At 44.9% G+C, this 26,959-nt stretch overlaps 2 protein-coding genes across 2 annotated transcripts in view; one reads left to right on the top strand and one right to left on the bottom strand.

Moving 5' to 3' along the window:
- Positions 1-26,959, bottom strand: part of LOC149441677 (uncharacterized) — a 97,003-nt gene that overhangs the window by 46,188 nt on the left and 23,856 nt on the right. Inside the window, 1 exon segment of the mRNA XM_089657059.1 lies at positions 24,311-25,407. Within this exon segment, the coding sequence (XP_089513185.1) occupies positions 24,311-25,407 (1,097 nt within the window).
- LOC149441679 (uncharacterized) lies at positions 4,478-5,078 on the top strand. Its single transcript, XM_089657049.1, has 2 exons — positions 4,478-4,729; positions 4,809-5,078. Exons 1-2 carry the CDS (start codon positions 4,478-4,480, stop codon positions 5,076-5,078), a joined length of 522 nt encoding a protein of 173 aa, XP_089513175.1.

Here is a 26,959-nt window from a genome sequence, read left to right as displayed (position 1 = left end):
ATTCTGTGTCCCTGAGTAACGATACTGTGTCCCTGAGTAACGATTCTGTGTCCCTGAGTAACAATTCTGTGTCCCTGAGTAATGATTCTGTGTCCCTGAGTAACAATTCTGTGTCCCTGAGTAACAATTCTGTGTCCCTGAGTAACAATTCTGTTTCCCTGAGTAACAATTCTGTGTCCCTGAGTAACGATTCTGTGTCCCTCAGTAACAATTCTGTGTCCCTGAGTAACAATTCTGTGTCCCTGACTAACAATTCTGTGTCCCTCAGTAACAATTCTGTGTCCCTGAGTAACAATTCTGTGTCTGTCCCTGAGTAACAATTCTGTGTCCCTGAGTAATGATTCTGTGTCCCTGAGTAACAATTCTGTGTCCTTGAGTAACAATTCTGTCTGTCCCTGAGTAACGATTCTGTGTCCCTGAGTAACAATTCTGTGTCTGTCCCTGAGTAACGATTCTGTGTCCCTGAGTAACAATTCTGTGTCCCTGAGTAACAATTATGTGTCCCTGAGTAACGATTCTGTGTCCCTGAGTAACAATTCTGTGTCCCTGAGTAACAATTCTGTGTCTGTCCCTGAGTAACGATTCTGTGTCCCTGAGTAACGATTCTGTGTCCCTGAGTAACAATTCTGTGTCCCTGAGTAACGATTCTGTGTCCCTGAGTAACGATTGTGTGTCCCTGAGTAACGATTGTGTGTCCCTGAGTAACGATTCTGTGTCCCTCAGTAACGATTCTGTGGCCCTAAAGTCTCTGTGGCCCTAACTCTGTCCCTAATACACAGAGGTCTGTCTCTCTTGAATGACCGGAGGCTAATGGAGAATTCTAAGATGGCCGCGATTTATAGCTCCACCATTACACAGTGCTGGCTGGCTGGCTGCTGATTGGCTAATGCAATCACATGTCATGAATGAATGCATTATGGGTCAGCGCGCTTTGTCTGCGCGCCTTCCCAGAGATCCCCGCTCCGTCGCCACACATGCCGCCGCCATTTTTGGGAAAATTCGATTCGTGCATCCGAAGTTTGCTAATTTTCGGATTCGGCGCGAATCGAATTTTTCCTGATCTTCGAAACGAATTCCACTTCGTCATGTTCGATTCGCTCATCTCTAGTTAGGACTACGGGGTGCCGTGACGTGGCTCTGTAGCTTACAATGTGATTGCAAATGCGTGCTAACTAAACCCCCGTTTTTAACGCATACTGTTAGACGGGGTAATTTGGTTTGTTTGCAGGATGGCTGGCAAGTTGAGCCGGGAACTTTTCTCTTTTGTTGTGTGACATGCGTTGCCCGTTCAAGTGCTCCTTGCTGTGAAGGCCAGTTATAGACTGGGGCAGTCCTATCAGGGTGAGCAAGCCTAGTGCTTGTCAGTCTCCAAAGATGCAGCTTTACCCCAAGAACCATTTGGAGGACCCCTGGCTGAGAAAGGCTGGACTAGGCAGTCATATATTTCTGTCCCCCTTGGTGGGAGTGGAGGTGACCCCTCTATCAGTGTAGCGATCCCCCCAAAGGGGGTAAGTTTGTTCACTCCACCACTCTGCCTCCCAACCCCAAGAACTGTCTCAGCCCCAACTGACACCCCTGACAATAGTGAAGTACAAGGACCAATGAAAAGCACACACGGTATAATAAACACCGAGATCAGCTTTACTGTAAGACCTCTATGGGAAGTAATAAACATGAACAACAGGTATACGTTTGGTGAATCAAGAGAGCAGCAAATCCTGAGACCGGAAGCAATATAACTCACTTTTACACTCAGGCTGCTTTCAGGGATTCCAACCGTGAATAACCCCAAGAGCAGAGGAAACACTTACATGGCGCCCTCAAAGTGGGTCTAAACCCCTTTACATAAACTCAGCTCTATGATGTCCAAGCAGGAGGAGAGCAGAAGGATGACTCTCTGTGGTGTCAGACTTCTCCCTTCTAACCCCCGACACCACGAGCCCAATAGGCAAACACTGCGCCCAACTGATGCTTCATAGCTACTTTCCAAGGTAGAGCTATTCCCTCCCACACCATGCAATATAGAGGCCTGAATACGCATGCGCGTGCCCGTATGGCACCAGTAACTTCAGTCTCTTGGTAACAGGATGAATGTTGGGGTCTTCAGCGAGACACTTTCATTGGTGCACTTACACTCCTATGGTAAAGTATCATTGTAATCCCGTGGCAGGATTTGTATAGCAAAGCAAACACTGTGTCTGTATAGCAGGACCATCTACACAACCCAGTGCCTGGTGAGTATGGGAGAAGTGTCATGTCTCTGTGTGCCGTGTTCCTGTCATCTGCCAGGGGGCAAAATCCCTCTCACCAGATCCTGGGACTAAGGCCCAAACCATGGTCCTGGAAATGACCGGCTCCTGTGGTCACCTCACGATGAGCCCTTCACACTGTCGGTGTAGGCACTGTACTGTAGGCCACATCTCTCAGGTTGGATGTTCCCTGACTGATGCAGATACCTAAACATGGAGTGAACTGACCCTGAGCACTTCTCTGCCAGGTCCAGACTGTCTCCTGCCACATGCAGACTGCCTCCCCTCAGGAAAAACAAGATGGAGTCCTTCACTCTGCTCTCACTAAGCAAGCTGATCTCTGTAGTTCCATCCCTCATATCAGCCTATCAGGCCATTTCTGTTCAGGACTGCATATTCCACAATGCTTTGCAGCTGCACCTCCTGCTTGAGAAAGTCCCTGTCATTGGCTCCTTTAATACCTCTTCTGATTGGCTCTCTCTGTATTACAGTCTGAGAGGAGAAGGGAGGGGCTGAAATCCCTCACTGCCTTGTGTGTATCCAGTGCAAGTGTCAGATTTCACAGGAGATGCCAGTGAGAAGGTTACAGCAGTCACAGATAGGAGTCATTTCCTCCCCTACACAAGGATCTACAGTCCATACACACCCAGCACAAGGCCGGGGCCACACTACCAGACGCTTCTCGGGGCTGCAGTTCCTCTGAGCTCCACAAGGTGGGGATCTCACTTCTGCCCAGACAGGAAGTCTCTATGGAAGACAGGAAGTGATGTCAGGTACAGACAGGAAGTTCCGGGTGAGAGCTGAGTTGGGAGGAAGCAGAGAGAAGACGTTGCTGGAAGTGGCAGCAGAGGAGGTAATAAGATGTTATTTCCTATTTACACCCAGTAACCCCCCATCATGTCCATCCTCTTCCTCCATAGTCATGTCCGTCCTCTTCCTCCATAGTCATGTCCGTCCTCTTCCTCCATAGTCACTGTGACGTCTTTTATCTCCAGCAGATGATGATACACACATATATAGTGTGGGAACCCAGATTAACCCCTTCAGGGGCAGAACATTCCCCCACTTCCGGGGCCGGAACATTCTCCTCATTGTGGAGAGGTGTCACCTTCTCACCTCATCAGTCTATACTAATGGATTATATCACTTTTATAAGTGGCGGGGAATGGAGAAATCTATGACATCATACTGACCTTGCAGCTCCTCCTCCCAATGTTCCTCCATCCAGAGTCAGAGAATCCTATGACATCACACTGACCTCACAGCTCCTCCTCCCAATGTTCCTCCATCCAGAGTCAGAGAATCCTATGACATCACACTGACCTCACGGCCCCTCCTCCCAATGTCCCTCCATCTGGCTTTTTCCTGATGCTCTTAGGATGTGGGGGTCCCTTGGTATCCTTACATGTAAAGTGGGACTGTTGGTCCTGCGTTGTATGTAATGACATCAGAATGCTGCAACAAGCCTATACCCTGCGTAGTGTGGGGGTCCTGTGGGGGGGAATTATACCTCAGCCTGAAGTGGGGCTTTAATAAAATGGAGACCTGAATGGAGAGGTGAGGAGGATTCTGGGAATATCATTTGATGTGACTATTTGTGTTCAGATGTAGAGTTTTCCTCTACAGTCTGGAGATCATATGACATCACATTGCCTCCACCTCCCTCCCTGATAGAAGAGAGAAAGAAGAAGAAGATTCTAGAAGTCACCAGAGAGATCACTGAGCTGCTGACAGGAGAGGTGAGCGGTGCCGGGAATTCTGGGACATTCTCCAGTAACAGACAAGGGATGTGTCTGGATGGTGACTGTATCATTGTGTGTGTCAGGTTCCTATAAGGTGTCAGGGTGTCACTGTCTATTTCTCCATGGAGGAGTGGGAGTATTTAGAAGGACACAAGGATCTCTACAAGGACGTCATGATGGACAATCAGCCGCCCCTCACATCACCGGGTAAGAGGAGACTTTATTGTAAAGGAGAGAGCAGTACGGAGGATCCACCTAGATCCCCCATCATCTGATAAACACATAGAAACAATGGATTCAGTCAGTGTGTGTGTTTCCTACAGATGGGTCCAGTCATGGGAACCCACCAGAGAGATGTCCCCGTCCTCTGTATTCCCGGGATTCCACACAGGAAGGTCACACCATCCCTCACCATCATCAGGTAGATGAGGAACAATCACTGATAGTATCATTAGGATCTGTACATTATCTGCATTGTTACCATTGATGTCATTTTTATTATATATTCAGAGTGGAAACCTGAGAGATCCTAAAGTTGAGGTTAAAGAAGAGATAAAAGAGGAGGAGGATGAGGATGGGGGGATGGAGGAGTCAGAGCTTCTAAGAGAACACAAAGATCTGTACCAGGACACCATGGTGGAGTCATCCAGCTACAGGAACCCCCCAGAGAGATGTCCCCGTCCTCTGTATTCCCGGGATTCCACACAGGAAGGTCACACCATCCCTCACCATCATCAGGTAGATGATGACAATTATTGGTAGTTGTGATTTATACACAGCATGTTTGTTACAATGAATGTTTTATTATATCTTTCAGAGTGGAATCCTCGGGGATGATAATATTGTTGTTAAAGAAGAGTATAAAGAGGAGGATGAGGAGTATGGAGTGATGGAGGAGTTTTCAGAAGGACACAAGGATATGATGGAGCCACCTAATACCAGGAACCCACCAGAGAGATGTCCCCGTCCTCTGTATTCCCGGGATTCCACACAGGAAGGTCACACCATCCCTCACTATTACAAGGTTGGTGGGATGGAGCATCTAGATCATGAACTCATGAAGACAATGTGTGGATTTTGTGTGTGATGTCACAATCATAAATCTTACATTTTACAGATGACATTTTCTCTCATTTCCTTGATTTAGAGTGGAGATCCAATCGATATAGAATTTGAGGTGAAAGCAGAAGAAGAAGAGGCGTATGTGAGGGATGATCAGCAGTCTATGGAGGAGGATGGAATAACGGGGACATTTATAGAGGAGGACACTCCTACAGAGATCAGCACAGGTGGGTCATGAACACTAAATCCATTCCTCCACCCATACTGCTCACTGATTGGTCCAGAGTAGGGCGGGGACTGGGTGATATCAGCCTGTAATCCCCTGGTCACTTTCCTGAGCTGTGTTCCCCGTCCTGTATTCCTGGATTTCTCTCGGATAATCTTCCTTCTCTGTGCTGCAGACACAATTTATGTATCTAGACTGGATTTATGGAGGTTCTGGGGTTCAGCTGGCAGCAAAATGTTCATTTTCACAAGTGTTAAGATACCTAAGCACCTTGGACAAGTGATTTTTTTCTTCTTCCCCATGCCCGGGTATAGTAAGATCTCTGACAGAACAATTCTCCCAGGGTTCCTTGCTCTGTTATCTGCTGGCTGTGCCGGGTGGAGGGATATGTCTGTAGTGTCTCAGACCCAAGTCACTGAGTGCAGTCTCAGGAGATGGGAGGCAGCGGTGTGGGATCTCTGCAACTTGTCTCATGTAGACATTTAATCTTCCACTGATTACTGAATACCAATATTATCAGTCCTGACCCTTACACTGTATAATTTATATTGTACATTACATACTCCTGACCCTGCACTATATACTCTGTTGTACATTACATACTCCTGACCCCTGCACTATATACTATATGTTGTACATTACATACTCCTGACCCCTGCACTATATACTCTATGTTGTACATTACATCCTTCTGATACTATATAGTCCTAACATTTGTATCCTATATAATAGGTTGTACATTACATAGGCGTTACTTCTTTTACACCCATTTCCTCCCAGCTGGACATTTTATATCGGATGATGTGATTGGAGCACAGACTTTTACATGGTGATAATAATGTGATAACATCCTCCAACTTTGGACCCTTGAACAGAAAGTGATAATGAGGGAGGAGTCAATACCCCAATGATGGTGGTCTTCAGGATCAGTCCAGTCTTCATCTTGGTTGTTCTCCCCCCATCCTCACTCTCTGACCTCTGGTGGGGCTCAGCCCCGCTATTCTTCATGACTAAATCATGGACTAAATAAGGAAGTGCAGTACTTCTTGTGTTGGGAAGATGGTGATGAGTGATAGAGGGGGTGGGGACCCTCGTCCTATAATCCCCTCATCACTGTCCCTCCTATAAAAGACAGTTCTGGTTGTTTCCTCACTCTCTGACTAAGGTCCATGAATAAAGAAATGACCTGGTAGGAGATCAGAGGAGCCATTTCCTAGTTCCCTTGAGGGTGGAATTGTAAGCTCCTTGGAGACCAAGCTGCCTGATGTGGGCGGAGTCCTGGTTTGGGGGAACCAATCAGCTCCTGTCTAGTAATCCTCTTTGTCTTTGTATTTTAGTCCATGGCCGGGAGATGAGGAAAACCTCCGAGGATTGTCTCACTTTGTCTCCAGACTGGAAAGTAGAAGATGAGGACATCACACAGTATAGTCCAGGAGAAAACCCGGCTCCCTCCAATGTCCATCCGGCACCACCCAGTGTAGATGGACCATCGGATTCCTCGTATCCTGAGGAACCTCAGACTGTGCGGGACCGGGCCGGCCTTCCAACAGGGAAGAGCTTCTCCTGTACTGAGTGCGGGAAGGGTTTCAGTTCTAAATCCCTTGTTAATAGGCATAAAAGGTGTCACATAGGAGAGAAGCCGTATTCCTGTCCTGAGTGCGGGAAGGGTTTCCATTATAAATGCAATCTTAATGTTCATAAAAGAACTCACACGGGGGAGAAGCCGTATTCCTGTCCTGAGTGCGGGAAATGTTTTTCACAGAAGTCCAGTCTTTACACTCATCAGAGATCTCACACGGGGGAGAAGCCGTATTCTTGTCGTGAGTGCGGGAAATGTTTTTCACAGCAGTCCCAGCTTTTCAAGCATCAGAGATCTCACACAGGGGAAAAGCCATATTCCTGTCCTGAGTGTGGGAAATGTTTTTCTGAGAAGTTCAGTCTGCACAAACATCAGAGATCTCACACTGGGGAGAAGCTGTATTCTTGTCCTGAGTGTGGGAAATGTTTTTCACAGAAGTCTCATCTTTCCACACATCAGAGATCTCACACAGGTGAGAAGCCACATTCCTGTCTTGAGTGCGGGAAATGTTTTTCAAGGAAGTCAAATCTTTCCACACATCAGAGATCTCACACAGGGGAGAAGCCATTTTCCTGTCCTGAGTGTGGGAAATGTTTTTCAGAGAAGTCCCATCTTTACACACATCAGAGATTTCACACAGCTGAAAAGCAATATTCCTGTCCTGAGTGTGGGAAATGTTTCTGTTTTCAATCCGGTCTTAATGTGCATAAAAGATCTCACACAGGGGAGAAGCCATATTCCTGTCCTGTGTGCGGGAAATGTTTTTCACAGAAGTCATCTCTGTATACACATCATAGATCTCACACAGGGGAAAATTCATATTCTTGTTCTGAGTGCGGGAAATGTTTTTCAGATAAATTCAAGCTTTACATACATCAGAGATATCACATGGGGCAGAAGCCATATTCCTGTCCTGAGTGCGGGAAATGTTTTTCACAGACGTCTGATCTTTACAGACATCAGAGATCTCACACAGGTGAAAAGCCATATTCCTGTCCTGAGTGCGGAAAATGTTTTTCACGGAGGTCCAATCTTTACACACATCAGAGATCTCACACGGGTGAGAAGCCGTATTCCTGTTCTGAGTGTGGGAAATGTTTTTCACAGAAGTCCCATCTGTACACACATCAAAGATCTCACACGGGGGAGAAGCCGTATTCTTGTCCTGAGTGTGGGAAATGTTTTTCATGGAAGTTCAGTCTTCACAAACATCAGAGATCTCACACGGGGGAGAAACCACGTTCCTTTGTAAAGCAGAAAGAGAAATCAGCCCCATTAGTATGAGCAGCACAGATCACACACAGGACACACGTCGCACAGAGGACACGTCACACACAGAGGACACAGATCACACACAGGACACAGAGGACACATATCACACACAGGACACAGATCACACACAGGACACATCACACAGAGGACACAGATCACACACAGGACACAGAGGACACAGATCACACACAGGACACAGATCACACAGGACACGTCACACACAGGACACAGATCACACAGAGGACACAAATCACACAGAGGACACAGGTCACACACAGGACACAGATCACACAGAGGACACGTCACACAGAAGACACGTGTCACACACAGAAGACACAGATCACACAGAAGACACGTGTCACACAGATCACACGTATCACACACAGGACACAGATCACACAGAAGACACAGATCACACACAGGACACGTATCACACACAGGACACAGATCACACAGAGGACACATCACACAGATCACACACAGGACACAGATCACACAGAGGACACAGATCACACACAGGACGCAGATCACACAGAGGACACAGATCACACACAGAACACAGATCACACACAGGACACAGATCACACAGAGAACACGTATCACACAGAGAACACAGATCACACAGAGGACACGTATCACACACAGGACACAGATCACACACAGGACACAGATCACACACAGGACACAGAGGACACAGATCACACACAGGACACAGATTACACAGAGATCACAGATCACACAGAGGACACAGATCACACAGAGGACACGTATCACACTAGTGAACAAACACAACAATTTCCATGTTAAATCGATGTAAAACGTTTGATCAGCTCAGCAAATCTCCCGAGGACATTTGGTTAATCCTCCATTACACAGAAGGGAAGTACAAGGACTTTCCCGAGGGGGGGGGGGGGGGGGGAATTGCTATGCCGTGTTTTTCAAGAAGTCAGGAGATGGGAAGTGTGTAGCAGATATATTACAATCCACATTTTAGGCCTGAAGATTAGTTAAACCCCCAAACATATATTTCTGAAATCAGAGGACCTGCAGAATAAAATGGCGGTAGGTACAATCTTTATGTCACATGATATTAAATCAATAGTTCATCAATGTTACATTTCAGTACAAATACATTCATTGTAATCTTAGAGCACAAAGATGACATTTGTTACTTAGTTATTTCTGTAAATAATGAGTTTGTGCCGAGTAAATAGATACCCAACATGTCCAGCCCTAGAATTGTGTGTGCTGATGACAAAACTTCAATAATGGCTCATAGGGGGTGCTATAAATGCCTTTCCTGGTCCTCAGTGTAGAGGTGACCCTGAATAATGGATGGAGAATGATTGCTCTCACTCTGCCATGCATGGCGTGATGTAATGTGTGTGGTGCAAGCCATGTTTTGGTTGTATGTAAGAGGGGATTCAAAGATTTTGGCTCGGGGTTTAAGTGTTTTTGTGTAAGTTTCATTGTTTTCACTTATCTTTATTGATATCATAATTGACCATTATCCCCCTATATGATGTTGTGGTGACGGGTTCTCTGTAATGAGACATCAGGGCCCTGATTTACAAAGACTTGAGTCTACCAGCAGACTCTGAACATTCAAGCAGACTCAATTAAATCAATGAGGACCTGTCAGTCTTCTGAGTGACGTCTAGCAATCTCATTGACGAACGTCTACTTTACTATTAGTAAATGTGGAATCGCGTCTGGCACATTTTTAGGTGCAATACCGGATATGTTCGCTAGAAGGCGCACAAGCGCGGGCTTTGTACCATTGGCGTTTTCCTGTTAGCAAAAGAGAATACTTAGAATGTAACATAATTAGTATACCTATATATTTTTTTTTTTTTTTGCTGTTTCTCCAAAATGATGAGACAACTGATGCATTTACTAATGAATGTCATACATTCTATTTTCAAATGTTAAACATTTACACACTTATATCTCAAATAATTGGGAATGTCTAGTTCTAAGTTCCCAATATAATGATATATCTTCATTCTCTTTAATCATGTAACTATTCTATGTTACAGTCATAGTGCAGCGCTATAAATGCATGTGATCAATAATGAACGCATGGAAAAACCAAAACGTGCAAAGAATTGCAATAATGATGTAAAATTGTAAATGGTGCTAAAATAAGTTCCTATAATCATTCCTGAATAATGGAATGTCCTTGGTGTGAGAGTACCAACTCAGAGAGTGCCTATGAATGACACGTGTGGTCTCTCCGTGACGGACAGTAGTGCATGAACTCGTGAAAGGTAAACCACCCTTGGGACTGGTCTACACTCACCAGAACAAAAGTATTAATGTGCATGGGTTATACACATCACAATCTGGGGGTGCAGCGGTATGCTGGCAGCTATGGGTTAGTCATCCAGCTCCATCCATCCATTCATCCATCCATCAGGGTGGGTGCCCAAATGGTCCTGGGGAGGAATTAGCTCAGCCACAGGAGCCAGAAAGGTGCTTAATAGTGTAGTACACTGTCACAGGGGTGGATGACCTTTCACGAGTTCATGCACTACTGTCCGTGGTTATATTTATCTTGTGTAATACCATTTTACTAGTCTATATCATTTGACCAGCGCTCGCTCTATCATTTTTAAACAATGTAACTATTCTACATTGTATCTCAATTTGTGTCTCCCACAGTGGTTTAGTGGTTAGAGCTCAGAACTTACAGCACTTGGGTCATGGGTTCTAATCCCAGTGATGGCTACATCCCAGTTTGCATGCTTTCCCTGTATGGATGTGTTTCTGCCAACACTCAAATGACATGCTGTTAGGTTCATTGGACCTAGTTACATGGCTGAGTTTCTGCCCTTAGATTATAAGCTCCTTGACATTTATGAACGTTCAAAAAATGGAGATCAATTTTCTGGGTTGTGTCAGTGCCAGGAATATTGATCAATCAATTATGATTTTGCCTAATGACTAGAAAGTGGATGAATGTTACCTGCGTCCTGTTCTTCTGCCAATTAGGAAATGTGCAAGTTTCATGCTGTGTATATTTCATTGTAACTTTTTTCTCTTCTTTTAAATCCGTCTCCTTATACAACTTGACCCCCTCCCCCACCCCATCATCACCTGTCCCATATGCAAATCTATGGAACACCGCCCCACTCTTTTTAACTATTTACTGATCAAGTGAATGTGTCTCATTTTCTATCAGCTACAGCTCAGATCTCACATTATTATACGATTGCTGATTGTATATCACCACTAGTCTGATTGAATTCACAATCCCTGGTCAGTCCCGTTCCCTGACCTCTAATAATCTTTAGGGCCAGTTCACACTACATGTGTTTCAGTTGCTTTTTCGGCATCACAAACGCACAGAAAGAAGGTTATATGGTTGTCAATGTCATAGTTCACATCAGCGCTTGCATTTTCAGTGCATTGCAGGTGCTGTAAACAAAGTTGACCACGCTGCATTGTTTCTGCACAGAACTGTACTGGAACACATTGAAATGTCCTTGAATGTACTAAAGTGCACATGTCCCTAATTAAATTGAATAAAAAGAAAGTAGAAAAAACTAACTGGAAGGGATACAACAATGCAATGTAAACATGTCCAAAACGCATCCAAAATGTACTGGAACACACTAAGCATGCATGCCAAAAGGGCATGCAAAAACGCATCAGGAACACATCTAGACTGTTTCTATAGTGTGAACTGGCCCTTAGGACTTGTTCACACCATTGGTGGTGCAGAAACGCATGCAAGAACACACATTTTCCAGCACAGCAAAGAAATGCAATGCCCTTTGCAGATGTGCGTGGTTAGGTGCAACACACTTTTACAATAACATGCCTGCAGTATCTCTGCATGTTCCCACACATTAGGCAGGCCATTGAAATTAACGAGCTGAGGAAAAAAAAAAGTAAAAAATGCCCCATTCACACAGGTCCTCTGGCCTGTACAGCATGAATGAGTGGGTTGTTTATGTGGCTAGAGCTACCTGTTACACTATGGCAGTGTTTCTCAACTCCAGTCCTCATGGACCCCCAACAGGTCATGTTTTCAGGATTTCCATTATTTTGCACAGGTGATTTGATCAGTTTCACTGCCTTAGTAATAATCACAGCTGTTTCATCTGAGGGAAATCCTGAAAACATGACCTGTTGGGGGTCCATGAGGACTGGAGTTGAGAAACACTGCACTATGGGGACACAGCAGCTGTATGAACACAGGTTTTAATCTGACAGGTGTGAAGGCATGGGGAAGTGGCCCTGAATGCTCACTGTCTGTGTTCAGGGCTGTACACCTGCACCCATATGCTTGTCAAATTATGACCTGCAGCAATTCCATAGTGTAACATAGGTTGCCTGCAAACGGCGATAGCCACAAAAACAAACCACTGATTCCCACTCTACAGGCCACAGCACCCATGTGAATGAGCCCCAAGACCTCCATTACACACACAGCTTTATTTATGAACTCAGTACAGTTTTATCATTTAGATTTCACAGGAATATGGTTGGGATTATGTCTATTAACAATGTTTTTAGTGTATTTTTACCATAAATATAATTTGGATATTTTCTCTGGCGGTGGGGGGCTGTCAGGTATGCTGTACGGGGCCCCATGATATCTAACAGTGGCCCTGGGTGTATGCTTGTGTCTGTGCCACCTGTATAGTTAGGAAGAACCTTGAACCTCTGCTATGTACCTCAATGGATCTAGGAATTGGACATGTTTTCAACTGAAAATACAACAATTATTAGTAATGTTTCCCCAGCAAATGAGGATCAGCTCCTCGGTGGAGAACAGCGATCTCGCCATGTCCAGATGTGGTCTGGAATTCCACAAAAGAACAATTCACAAAACTAAAAAATAGGCTTGTAAATTACCACTAAACTCTCCTAACTACACTCCCATCCACTCACACTCCCCACCTCCGGGTGTGTGCAAAAGTCCTTCCGCCAACATCATGACGTATTTCCGGTATGACAGCTGCTCTAGCGCCTCCTCCAACAGCCGTCTTGGCGTCTTTTTGTGCACCATAGCAATTTTACATTCGGCTCCATTGTGTATATGACATTCGCAAATATATGTTTGCAGTTCTATTGTAGATTTGGCATTGGTGAATGTATGATTGCAGCTATACTGTGTATATGACATTGGTGAATGTATGCTTGCAGCTATCCTGTGTATATGACATTGGTGAATGTATGCTTGCAGCTATACTGTGTATATGACATTGGTGAATGTATGCTTGCAGCTATACTGTGTATATGACATTGGTGAATGTATGCTTGCAGCTCTACTGTGTATGACATTGGCAAATATATATTTGCCAGTAAAGGCCCAAAGTCAACATAAATTGGGGGCCCAATTTATTACTGTTAAGAGGATTGTATAAAAAGAATAGCTAGCTGCACATTGAACACGACCTATTCATTGGTACATAACATGGTCTTGTGGTGCAATAGGGTGCTTTTGGTTTGTTATTTTGGACATACTTGTATATGTGCGCTCTAACAAGGAAGATTTGGGCATATTATATAGCTTGCAAAAATAGTGTTATGGGTGCTAGTACATTTCAGATACTTATATAGCGCTGTCAATTTATGCAGCGCTTTACATATAGATGTGGTAAATTCACATCAGTCCCTAACCCTCAAGGGGCATACTAAGGGCCCTAACTTACATTCATACACATATTAGGGCCAATTTTGACAGGATCCAATTAACTTACCAGCATGTCTTTAGAGTGTGGGAGGAAACCAGAGGAAACAGGCACAGGGAGAACATGCAAACTCCAGGCAAGAGGTGCTGCGGCTGGGATTCGAACCAATGACCCTAGTACTGCCAGGTGGAAGTGCTAACCATTTAGCCACTGTGCAACATTCAACTCAAACATGAAATAATCCCCTCAAAAAATACATAGTACACATGTTTATTGATCCAATACGCATTCCACATTTATTTGGACAGCAACAAAAAGCTACATTCAATATCTTGATGTGAAAAAAAAACAGGATTGATGTTGCTAAAATAGAATGGTCCTGCTCATAAGAGCTTACAATCTAAAAGATTATACTTCTAATGAACTGTGCTTTCACAGGTTACAGCAGGAAACAAATGGTTAATATCACTTGGCCTTATTCACAAAACAAGCTGCAGATCGAAATATCAATATAAAAATACATACGTGTCTAAATAATAACACCTCCCACTTCCCCAAATCCCCCACACACACATTTCTCACCATGTTTGTCTGAAAACTGCATTTCATTCTAAATAAAGCAAACTTGGAAGAGCAGAGCAATGGACATGTGTTAGGATTACAATGCAAAGATAATAAACACAAACATTGTACAATAACACACAAACACACCTTAGAAGGAAGAACATGCAAAACATTTACAGCCCACATCAAAACACAGCGTGAGTGTGGCCTGGGGCAATTCACCACAATATCTCTTCCTCCCCAAACCACCACAGACAAGGACATGCAGAAATAATGTGCCTGTACCAGGCAAAAAATCACCACTACTGAGTCTCCTTATATAAGGTAGGCCACACCCACCACTGTTATTCATTTGGTCAGAGAAAGTGTTTGCACCTGATGAATCCTCTTCCCACCTGCGTTAACCCTTGGTACAGTGAAGATGCCAATTTCCTTGCGATTTGCAAGACATCTGACACAGATATCTATGCAAATCGTCACAAACGTAGTACATGTGCTACTTTAGAAATCAGTGTCGGAAACGCACCCATGTGACTGCTCTAATAGCAGACAATAGGGTGTGACTTGGCATACGATTTGCAAGTCGCATGCCAAGTCGCATCCAGGGTGCACGATTTCAGGTGCGATTTGGGAATTGAAATTGTACCTAATATCCAATCTAATGAATGTGGATGTGAGTGTCTTAATGTAAGCGATTTGCTGCAGCCCAATTTCAAAAGTAGTTCTCGTCTAACTTTTTCAGCTTTTTGTAGCGATTTCACATATAGACTACAATAGAAATTGCAATGCAAAACACAATTGAAAATGCAATAACTCATTGGTAAATCTACAGAAAACACGGTGAAATTGCCAACAAAAAGCACAATTTTAAATCACATCTAGTGTGAACCAAGCAGGCAATTCAACAAAGGAAATAAATCTTTGAATGCATGCGGTATCTGCATGCTCAGATAAGGGTCTGTTATGGATTTGGGGGGGGGCGACTCCATGCCATTATTTATTTATTTATTTTTTAATCCATTTCTTTTGCTCACTCTTCTCATGGTTTGACAAACTTGTCCAAAAGGAGGTGGAGTGCAAACCAGCATTATCCAATCAATCATTAGTCCAGGCCATTATCTCATCCCATCCTTTGACATTCACATAAGGTGCTACTTTAAAGGTGTTTGAACAGACAAGGCCTCATTCTAATTCACATTCTAGGGATCATTTAAACAGAAAGCAAAGATGCTGCCACCAGCACATGTATGTTAGGGTAGTCACACAGAGATCATGCAAATTCATTGCCGTGGTTGGGATTCAAACCAACAACTCTAGCATTGTGAGACAGTAATGCTAACCACTAATCCACGGAGCTGTTGAACACTAATCCTGCCTGTATTTCTGTGGTGTGAATCAATCCTAAGTCCCTGGGCAAGGTCAGTGTAACTAGCCAGATATCTCCAATGTGACACAAATGTTGTGCTATGTTGCCAATTCACATGTATGTTGGTTCTATGTATCCCAATACAAAGGATTGCAATACTAATACAGGCGTACCTCGGTTTGCCAACGCCTTGGTTAATGTAATTTTCAGTTTAAGGATGAAAATCCATTGAAAATAATGCCTCGGTTTACACAATTGTTAATAATTTTTTTTGCAGTACAAAGTGTATGTCGGCGCTGATTTTCAAATGCAAATGCCGCCTTTTTTTTTTATTCACTATAGTTCACAAGCTTAGAAGTCACTTTCCCTGAAGTTATGGAAAACTTTGTATCTTTTAATAAACTCAAAGTAAACATTGTTTCCTTTAGGGATATAAATTCCAAGAAAACTTTCTCTTTTAGCTGGGGGAAGTGACAGGTGAATTTCTGAGCTATAGTGAAGAAAAAAAAAGGGAGAATTACATTTAAAAACCAGCACCATAATAAATAAAAAACAGCGTGGGGTCCCCCCTCCCATCCACACCAAGTCCTTCGGGTCTGGTATGGATATTAAGGGGTAAATCCACACCGAAATTAAATAAAAACAGCTTGGGGATCCCCCCAAAATCCATACCAGACCCTTATCCGAGCATGCAGCCCGGCAGGTCAGGAAAGGGGGGGGGACGAGCGAGTGCCCCCCCTCCTGAACCATACCAGGCCACATGCCCTCAAGATGGGGGGGTGCTTTGGGGCAGGGGGGCTCCCCCCCAAAGCACCTTGTCCCCATGTTAATGGGGACAAGGGCCTCTTCCGTTAGTGGGATAATTGGTCGGCCATTTTTTGGGATTTTAGCATATTTTGTTTATCAGTAAAGTTGGAATTTTTTTTCCAAATTTACTGTTAAAAAAAGTGTGCCAAAATCCCAAAAAATGGCTGACCAATTATCCCACTAACGGCCCGAAAATCGTTAGGTTTTTTTTTCGGCAGAAAAATCGGCCGATTTTAGACCCATCTATGGCCTGCTTCAGATGGGTCTAAAATCGTCCGAATTTTGCCACTTTTTTAACTGGTAAATTTGGATAAAAATCGGCCAATTTTACAGATCGGACGATTTTAGCTGCACTGATCGGCAAAGTGGCTGATCTTTTAACAGATAAAAAATCTGCACATGAGCCATGACCTGCAAGAAAAATAAGAAAAAGAAGAAGAAAATGAAAAAGAATAAAAAAAATAAGAAAAAGAAGAAAAATACAGGCCATAGATGGGGCGAAAACTGACCGTTTAAAAAAAAATAAAAATAAAAATGAAAAATCGGTTGTTCAATGGGCCGACGTTACCACCAATGGTAAAAAAAATGTCAGATTTTCGCCCCATCTACGGCCGGCAAATATAATAGCAAAGTAATTACTTCTGTCCCTGCAGAGAGCTGCGCTATTATATTTGACATTAAAAAGTATAAAGGTTGCAACATTGTATCTATATGTATCCGAATAAAACCATCTATATCCAAAATGGATACAAATGGATACAATGTTGCAGGCTCTATACTTTTTAATGTCAAATATAATAGCGCAGCTCTCTGCAGGGACAGAAGGAATGTTTCAGCTGTCATCGGGGTTTCCCACTGACAGCTGAATTTTAAATTATTTCTGTGAATTAAACAAATAATAAAAAAAACAGCATGGGATCCCCCCTCCCATCCATACCAAGCCCTTCTGGTCTGGTATGGATATTAAGGGGGAACTCAACGCCAAAATTAAAAAAAAAAAACAGCGTGGGGACCCCCTCAATATCCATACCAGACCCTTATCCGAGCATGCAGCCCGGCAGGTCAGGAAAGGGGGGGACGAGCGAGCGCCCCCCATCCTGAACCATACCAGGCCACATGCCCTCAACATGGGGGGTGTTTTGGGGCGGGGGGGCCCCCCAAAGCACCTTGTCTCCATGTCGATGAGGACAAGGGCCTCTTCCCCACAACCCTGGCCGGTGGTTGTGGGGGTCTGCGGGTGGGGGGCTTATCAGAATCTGGAATCTCTACGTGAATGAGTCTGCGGTACAAGTGTGGTGTAAAAAAAAACAAACAGTACAGGGTCTTTGACAAGTCCTTTATTAAAACAATGTCCCCCGAAGTAGATCCAACGTCAATCACGGCGGCTGCGACCCGAAAAAAGAAAAAAAAAAGTTCCGCTCACATCGGAGGCTTCCAGCCTTGTGAAGAAAAGGCTATCTGACAGTTCTTATATAGGTATGGGGCGGAGCCAGCCGGGCACATCATCCCCGCCCCTTACCTATTTCAGAACTGTCACCCTGTCTCTCCACTGAGGCTAACTAGCTGAAAGCAGGAGACAGTCTGACATTTCTTATATAGGTATGGGGCGGGGCCAGCCGGGAACAGCAAGCATGTGACATGGGGCGGGTCACTCGGATGATGTCCCCAACTGGCCCCGCCCCATACGGGAGCAGAACTTTTTTCTTTCTTTTTTCGTGTCACCGCTGCCGCTGTGATTGACGTTGAATCTACTTCGGGGGACATTGTTTTAATAAAGGACTTGTCAAAGACCCTGTACTGTGTTTTTTTTACACCACACTTTGTTTTTTTGTGAATGAGTCGCATGTACCGCAGACTCATTCACATAGGGGGGGGCGGGATCTGGGGGCCCCCTTGTTAAAGGGGGCTTCCAGATTCTGATAAGCCCCCCACACGCAGACCCCCACAACCACCGGCCAGGGTTGTGGGGAAGAGGCCCTTGTCCTCATCGACATGGGGACAAGGTGCTTTGGGGGGGAGCCCCCCTGCCCCAAAGCACCCCTCCTATGTTGAGGGCATGTGGCCTGGTATGGTTCAGGAGGGGGGGGCGCTCGCTCATCCCCCCCCCCTTTCCTGACCTGCCGGGCTGCATGCTCGGATAAGGGTCTGGTATGGATATTGAGGGGGACCCACACTGTTTTTTTTTTTTTTTAATTTCAACGTGGAGTTCCCCCTTAATATCCATACCAGACCTGAAGGGCTTGGTATGGATGAGAGGGGGGACACACGCTGTTTTTTTTTTTTTTATGGGGACCTTTATTTTTACATTCAGCTGTCAAAATAAATATTATATAGACCTTCGAAATAAGTAAAATCATTACAGAAATAATTATAAAGGATAAGAAACAAAAATAGAATCACTAGAACTAAGGAAATCTAATTAGATTACATGAAGATATGCTTAGTGCTTTTTAACACAGGAGACGGGACCGAGTGCCGGCTGTCAGAGGACTCCACACACAGGAGACGTGACCGAGTGCCGGCTGTCAGAGTACTCCACACACAGGAGACGCGACCGAGTGCCGGCTGTCAGAGGACTCCACACACAGGAGACGTGACCGAGTGCCGGCTGTCAGAGGACTCCACACACAGGAGACGCGACCGAGTGCCAGCTGTCAGAGGACTCCACACACAGGAGGCGTGACCGAGTGCCGGCTGTCAGAGGACTCCACACACAGGAGACGTGACCGAGTGCCGGCTGTCAGAGGACTCCACACACAGGAGACGCCACCGAGTGCCGGCTGTCAGAGGACTCCACACACAGGAGACGTGACCGAGTGCCGGCTGTCAGAGGACTCCACACACAGGAGATGTGACCGAGTGCCGGCTGTCAGAGGACTCCACACACAGGAGACGCGACCGAGTGCCGGCTGTCAGAGGACTCCACACACAGGAGACGCGACCGAGTGCCGGCTGTCAGAGGACTCCACACACAGGAGACGCGACTGAGTGCCGGCTGTCAGAGGACTCCACACACAGGAGACGTGACCGAGTGCCGGGTGTCTGAGGAATCCACACACAGGAGACGTGACCGAGTGCCGGCTGTCAGAGGACTCCACACACAGGAGACGTGACCGAGTGCCGGGTGTCTGAGGAATCCACACTGAGATTTACTATTGAGCAGTGGCTAAAAAGCAAACACCCACAGAGGACGTCTAAAATGTGTTCTGCACATGCGCATTTATATTAGCCAAAGACACTGCACGGGCGTCTAGTTTTTTACTGTGTTGATTTGCTTGAAAAAAACTACTTTTAACACATTTTAATTTTTTTTTGAAATGGCAGATATTGTTTAAAGTGAAGTCCTGATATTTGGCAAAGCAAATTTCAAAGTGAACGTCTCTGCAGTGATTTTTCATGGTGTTAGACATGCCTCTTAGCAAGTCTGCTTTGTGAGTCTGATTCCTGACGTGTGTCTCGTTAGTAAATTCGATTTGGCATCTACTTATGGACGCTGCTCAATAGTAAATCACATTGTGGGGTAAAAGTAGACAGTCGCTCATAAAAATTGGGCATTCGCCCACGAATATGCACCCAGGCACAATAGTAAATCAGGGCCTAAGAGTCTTCCCCATCACCACTGATCACTGCCAAATGGCCTCTTTCATCAGTGTGAGACGGTGGGGGCTCTTGGGCTGGGGCAGAATGTAATGCGTTTCTCCTCCGAGACAACAAATAATCCTCATCCTTAGTGAACAGAGGATACAGCTGAATATAATCAGGAGGTGCAGTGGCAGGCGTCAAAGAAGTGGCAAAAAAAGGATTATGAGTCTGTTTAGCTACTGGGGCAGAAGGGATTGGTTTCAGGCACTTATATCCTGGGCATACTTCAACCAATTCAATGCTCCCCCTCTCATATATTTCATATCCCACTCAGGATCTGGACCAAAATAGGGAAAGTCAGTTTTATCCCCTAAACATATCCCCTTTATCATATCCATGTGAAAATCATCATTGTCCCCATCTCTGGGAAAAGGACTGGCACTCCCCATGGTTGAACTCCACCCCACCAAGCTGTCCACTCATGGGACAAGACAACAATCCCAAGGTGACACTCTGGCAACATATTCTTTACATGTCTCATTAGCTGGTAGTTGGGATTTTTCTAGAGATGATCCGTCTTCCTTAGTAAATTTCTTTAACAGTTTTCTTCCTCTGAATACTTTACACGGTGGCTCTGGAGGGTCTGGGTACTTCCCCTTACCTTGGCAGTTTCCCATCATCACTGCAAAGCAAAGAAGCAATATTATGTGAGCTGGCCTATGTGTTTCTCTCCCAGTGATGACTCTTTGTGCCGGGTGAAGCTGGACTGAACTCACGTAGAGCTCCGACAAAATTCTCCTCAACTGCACAAGTGCTTCAAGGCTGAAAATCACCTGGACAGGTACACCCTATTGTGACTCCTTCAGACTGTCACCATGCTTTCACCTATCCCAGGTCAATGGAGAAATCTCCTCGCTGAGTAGATGGGGCGTCTCACAGTCCTACAGAGACTTGGAATACATCTACTGAACAGTTTCTCTGGTTACAAGCGTACATAATCACTGAACACACTGCTCTGTATGATTGTATGGAGGACATACACACATTTCTTATACATCAACCTAGGTTCTGTTTAACCCCGCAAGCTCCCAAAGCTCCAGCAGACAATTGCTCATGCTACCGCAGCACAGAGGCTTGGTGGAGATAGGGGGCGATCAGGGGAAAGGAAGACAAAAAATGCTCACTTACCTCTGATGGCCGATCCTATCCCACTTCTGACACCACTTCTGTCAGGAACATCAATTTATGCCGGCCTCCTCCTCCATACAAACATCCAGTTCAAAGTACTTTGGGAATAATGCAAGTCAGACATCTGGATGTGTGATGCAAAATGTGACTTCTTTATTATTCATCAAGCTTTAAGTAATAAATGAGAATGCGGCATATTGCAGGCAGTTTCCATAAAGCACCAATCAGAATACAGAATAGAGATTTCAGTAAACTACTCCATGGCGCGTCATAACAAAAATACAACAGGATAGTGACTTCTGTGATTTCTATAAACAAGAAATGTGTGCATAGATACCAGCATTCACATCCCACGGGAACATCTTGTATGTACAACAAACCAGTTAGTAGGCACAGAGCAAAAGTGAGTGAACTATTAACCCTTTCATATAGTAGGTGGAGCTAATTACTGATTCTTAGCGACATCTAAAGGACAAATAGGGGTTTTTTGTTTAAAATCAATGGTTGGTTTAATCCTGAGGTTTTATTCAATATATGTTCATTAATAACTACTGTGCTCATAAATGTATGAGTGTGATCTCCAGCATTTGTATGACACCACCCCTAACATAGTAAACTAAAAATACGTTGGGGGAGAGAGACAAGCATGTGTCCAGCCATGACAAATTCTGGCCATATTTTAATAAACACTGATTTCCTATAATCGTCAGCTCCATCTAGTGGCCATAGTGAGGCTCCAAAATGCCTCAATCAGCAAAAACAGTTCAATACATTATGGCCACTAGATGGAGCCAATGATCATAGGAAATCACTGTATGAAAAGACCAAAATGTGACATGGCTGATTGAATGCTGGTCATATTAGTTCATCTATTCTCTAAGTGGGGTGGTATCTATTGGGCCAATCCCTTTTACAAACCACACATAATATCGCCCTTCAAAGTGAAAACAGAAACAATTTGCACAAAATCAAAGAGTAGAAATATTTTCCGGTGATTCCCCTCTACCCAGACCCCATATGTAGACATACAGTGAAGGAAATGCGTATTTGCTCCCCTGCTGATGTTGAATGTTTGCCCCTCACACAGAAATGGTCGGTCTAAAAATCGAATGTTCGGTGTATTGTAACACTGAGGGACAGAATAGCAACAACAAATTCAGCAGAAATGCATGTCGAACAAATGACTGATCTGCATGTTCATAAGGGAAAGAAGGATTTGATCCCCTTCACAAAACATGACTTAATACTTAGTGTCAAATCCCTTGTTGGCAATCACAGAGGTAAGACGTTTCCTGGAATTGGCCCCCAGGTTCACACACATCTCAGGAGGGATTTTGGCCCACTCCTCTTGACAGATCCTCTCCAAGTCATTAAGGTTTGGTGGCTGATGTTTGGCAACTCAAACTTTCAGCTCCCTCCACAGATTTTCAATCAGATGAAGGTGTGGAGACTGGCTAGGCCACTCCAGGACCTTAATGTGCTTCTTCTTGAGCCGCTCCTTTGTTGCCTTGGCCGTGTGTTTTGGGTCATTGTCATGCTGGAACACCCATCCACCACCCATTTTCAATACCCTGGCTGAAGGAAGATGGTTCTCACCCAAGATTAGACGGTACATTGCCCTGTCCCCTTAGCAGAAAAACACCACCAAAGCAGAATGTTTCCACCACCATGTTTTACAGTTGGGATGGTGTTCTTGGGGTCATAGGCAGCATTCCTCCTCCTCCAAACACGGCGAGTTGAGTTGATGCCAAAGAGCTGGATTTTGGTCTCCTCTGACCACAACACTTTCCACCAGTCCTCCTCTGCATCATTCAGATGTTCAGTGGCAGACTTCAGACTGGCCTGGACATGTGCTTTCTTGAGCAGAGGGACCTTGTGGGCACTGCAGGATTACAGTCCTTGTCGGCGTAGTGTGTTACCAATTGTTTTCTTGGTGACTGTGGTCCCAGCTGCCTGGAGATCATTGACAAGATCCTCACGTGTAGTTCTGGGATGATTCCTCACTGTTCTCATGATCATTGACACTCCACGAGGTGAGATCTTGCATGGTGCACCAGACCTAGGGAGACTGACACTTGTTTTGTGTTTCTTCCATTTGTGAATGATTGCACCAACTGTTGTCACCTTCTCACCAAGCTGCTTGGCCATAGTTTGGTAGCCCAGTCCAGCCTTGTGTAGGTCTACCATCTTGTCCCTGACATCCTTGGACAGCTCTTTGGTCTTTGCCATGGTGGAGGGTTTGGAATCTGATGGTTTGATTGCTCCTGTGGACAGGTGTCTTTTATACAGGTAACACAATGAGATTAGAAGCACTTCCTTTAAGAGACTGCTTCTAATCTCAGCTTGTTACCTGTATGAAAGACACCTGGGAGCCAGAAATCCTGCTGAATGATAGGGGATCAAATCCTTCTTTCCCTCATGAACATGCAGATCCGTCATCATTTGTTAGACGCATTTCTGCTGAATTTGTTGTTGTATTCTGTCTCTCAGTGTTACACCGAACATTCCATTGTTAGACCGATCATTTCTGTGTGAGGGGCGAACATTCACCATCAGCAGGGGAGCAATTATGCATTTCCTTCACTGTAGGCTGCACCCCAATGAAAAGTCAGCCCAGTGCTCTAGGTCAGGACTCCATTTTTATTCTTCTCCTGCCATCAATGGCCAACCCGGTCCCACACTTCATCCATGTCTTTGGGGGCCTCTGATCTCCTTATGAACTGTTTCTTCCATGATGAAGATCAGCCATGGAGTATATCTGAGGTGTATATCAGGGTGTGCTTCTTCCCCACATGAGAGCTGGGATGTCCAGCAACATTCACCTAGAAGACATTTCCAGCACTCTAGGCACTAATACACCTCCAGGGTTGTGTGGGATCCCTGATGTACAGGAAGACAGGACTTCAGTGAGGAACATTTCCCTCACTCAGGACAGGGAAGTGATTTCTCCCCTGCATGAGATCTCTGATGTGTATGAAGACAGGACATCTCTAAAAAACCTTTTCCACACTTAGAACAAGAATACGGCTTCTCCCCCCGTGTGAGATCTTTGATGTGTGTGAAGATAGGATTTCCGTGAAAAACATTTCCCACACTCAGGACAGGAATATGGCTTTTCTCCTGTGTGAGATCTCTGATGTGTGTGAAGATTGGACTTTTGTGAAAAACATTTCCCACACTCAAGACAAGAATACGGCTTCTCCCCCGTGTGAGATCTTTGATGTGTGTGAAGATAGGATTTCCGTGAAAAACATTTCCCACACTCAGGACAGGAAAATAGCGTTTCTCCTGTGTGAGATCTCTGATGTGTGTGAAGATGGGACTTCTGTGAAAAACATTTCCCACACTCAGGACAGGAATACGGCTTCTCCCCCGTGTGAGATCTCTGATGATCATGAAGATTGGACTTCAGGGAAAAACATTTCCCACACTCAGGACAAGAATATGGCTTCTCCCCCGTGTGAGATCTCTGATGTCGATGAAGACTGAACTGCTGTGAAAAACATTTCCCACACTCAGGACAGGAATATGGCTTCTCCCCCGTGTGAGATCTCTGATGTTGATGAAGTTTGGACTTCTGTGAAAAACATTTCCCACACTCAGGACAGGAATACGGCTTGTCCCCCGTGTGAGATCTCTGATGTTTATGAAGATTGGACTTCAGGGAAAAACATTTCCCACACTCAGGACAAGAATATGGCTTCTCCCCCGTGTGAGATCTCTGATGTTGATGAAGTTTGGACTTCTGTGAAAAACATTTCCCACACCCAGGACAGGAATACGGCTTGTCCCCCGTGTGAGATCTCTGATGTTTATGAAGATTGGACTTCAGGGAAAAACATTTCCCACACTCAGGACAAGAATATGGCTTCTCCCCCGTGTGAGATCTCTGATGTTGATGAAGTTTGGACTTCACTGAAAAACATTTCCCACACTCAGGACAGGAATATGACTTCTCCCCAGTGTGAAATCTCTGATGTGTGTGAAGATAGGACAGTCGTGAAAAACATTTCCCGCACTCAGGACAGGAATATGGCTTTTCCCCTGTGTGAGATCTTTTATGCCTATTAAGTTTGGATTTAGAACAGAAACATTTCCCGCACTCAGCACAGGAGAAGCTCTCCTCTGTTGGAAGGCCGGCCCGGTCCCACACAGTCTGAGGTTCCTCAGGATACGAGGAATCTGATGGTCCATCTACACTGGATGGTGCCGGATGGACATTGGAGGGAGCCGGGTTTTCTCCTGGACTATACTGTGTGATGTCCTCATCTTCTACTTTCCAGTCTGGAGACAAAGTGAGACAATCCTCGGAGGTTTTCCTCATCTCCAGGCCATGGACTAAAATACAAAGACAAAGAGGATTACTAGACAGGAGCTGATTGGTTCCCCCAAACCAGGACTCCGCCCACATCAGGCAGCTTGGTCTCTGAGGAGCTTACAATTCCACCCTCAAGGGAACTAGGAAATGGCTCCTCTGATCTCCTACCAGGTCATTTCTTTATTCATGGACCTTAGTCAGAGAGTGAGGAAACAACCAGAACTGTCTTTTATAGGAGGGACAGTGATGAGGGGATTATAGGACGAGGGTCCCCACCCCCTCTATCACTCATCGCCATCTTCCCAACACAAGAAGTACTGCACTTCCTTATTTAGTCCATGATTTAGTCATGAAGAACAGCGGGGCTGAGCCCCCCCAGAGGTCAGAGAGTGAGGATGGGGGGAGAACAACCAAGATGAAGACTGGACTGATCCTGAAGACCACCATCATTGGGGTATTGACTCCTCCCTCATTATCACTTTCTGTTTAAGGGTCCAAAGTTGGAGGATGTTATCACATTATTATCACCATGTAAAAGTCTGTGCTCCAATCACATCATCCGATATAAAATGTCCAGCTGGGAGGAAATGGGTGTAACAAAAGAGAATCCATATTATGTGTATATATAGCAGTGGGGGGGGGGAGGGGGAGAGCAGAAGTCAGGACTATGTAATGTACAACATAGAGTATATAGTGCAGGGGTCAGGAGTATGTAATGTACAACATAGAGTATATAGTGCAGGGGTCAGGAGTATGTAATGTACAACATAGAGTATATAGTGCAGGGGTCAGGAGTATGTAATGTACAACATAGAGTATATAGTGCAGGGGTCAGGAGGATGTAATGTACAACATAGAGTATATAGTGCAGGGGTCAGGAGTATGTAATGTACATCATAGAGTATATAGTGCAGGGGTCAGAAGTATGTAATGTACAACATAGAGTATATAGTGCAGGGGTCAGGAGTATGTAATGTACATCATAGAGTATATAGTGCAGGGGTCAGGAGTATGTAATGTACATCATAGAGTATATAGTGCAGGGGTCAGGAGTATGTAATGTACAACATAGAGTATATAGTGCAGGGGTCAGGAGTTATTTAATAAAGCTGGAGAGTGCAAAAATCAGACTCAGTTCTGCACAGAAGCCAATCAGCTTCCAGGTTGTATTGCCAAAACTTAATTGAACAAGCTGAGGTTAGAAGCCGATTGGTTTCTATGCAGAAGTGAGTCTGATTTTGCACTCTCCAGCTTTAGTAATTCAACCCCATTATGTCAATTTTGGATGCCGGTTGAGAGATTTCCCAGCCATAGAGGCCGGCAAAGAATGCAATGCAGTGCGGTGTGCAGTGCATTACA

Source organism: Staurois parvus, unplaced genomic scaffold, assembly GCF_062004578.1.
Source record: "Staurois parvus isolate SC_StPar_1 unplaced genomic scaffold, SC_StPar_1.0 ptg000960l, whole genome shotgun sequence".
Classification (NCBI taxonomy): domain Eukaryota; kingdom Metazoa; phylum Chordata; class Amphibia; order Anura; family Ranidae; genus Staurois; species Staurois parvus.
This window is presented reverse-complemented; position numbering and strand designations above follow the sequence as displayed.

Excerpts from the sequence above, each read along its gene's own strand:
- LOC149441679 (XM_089657049.1), top strand. The coding sequence starts at position 4,478 with ATGTCATTTTTATTATATATTCAGAGTGGAAACCTGAGAGATCCTAAA. Across the intron at positions 4,730-4,808 it reads CCATCCCTCACCATCATCAG|AGTGGAATCCTCGGGGATGA; the intron begins GTAGATGATGAC and ends TATATCTTTCAG.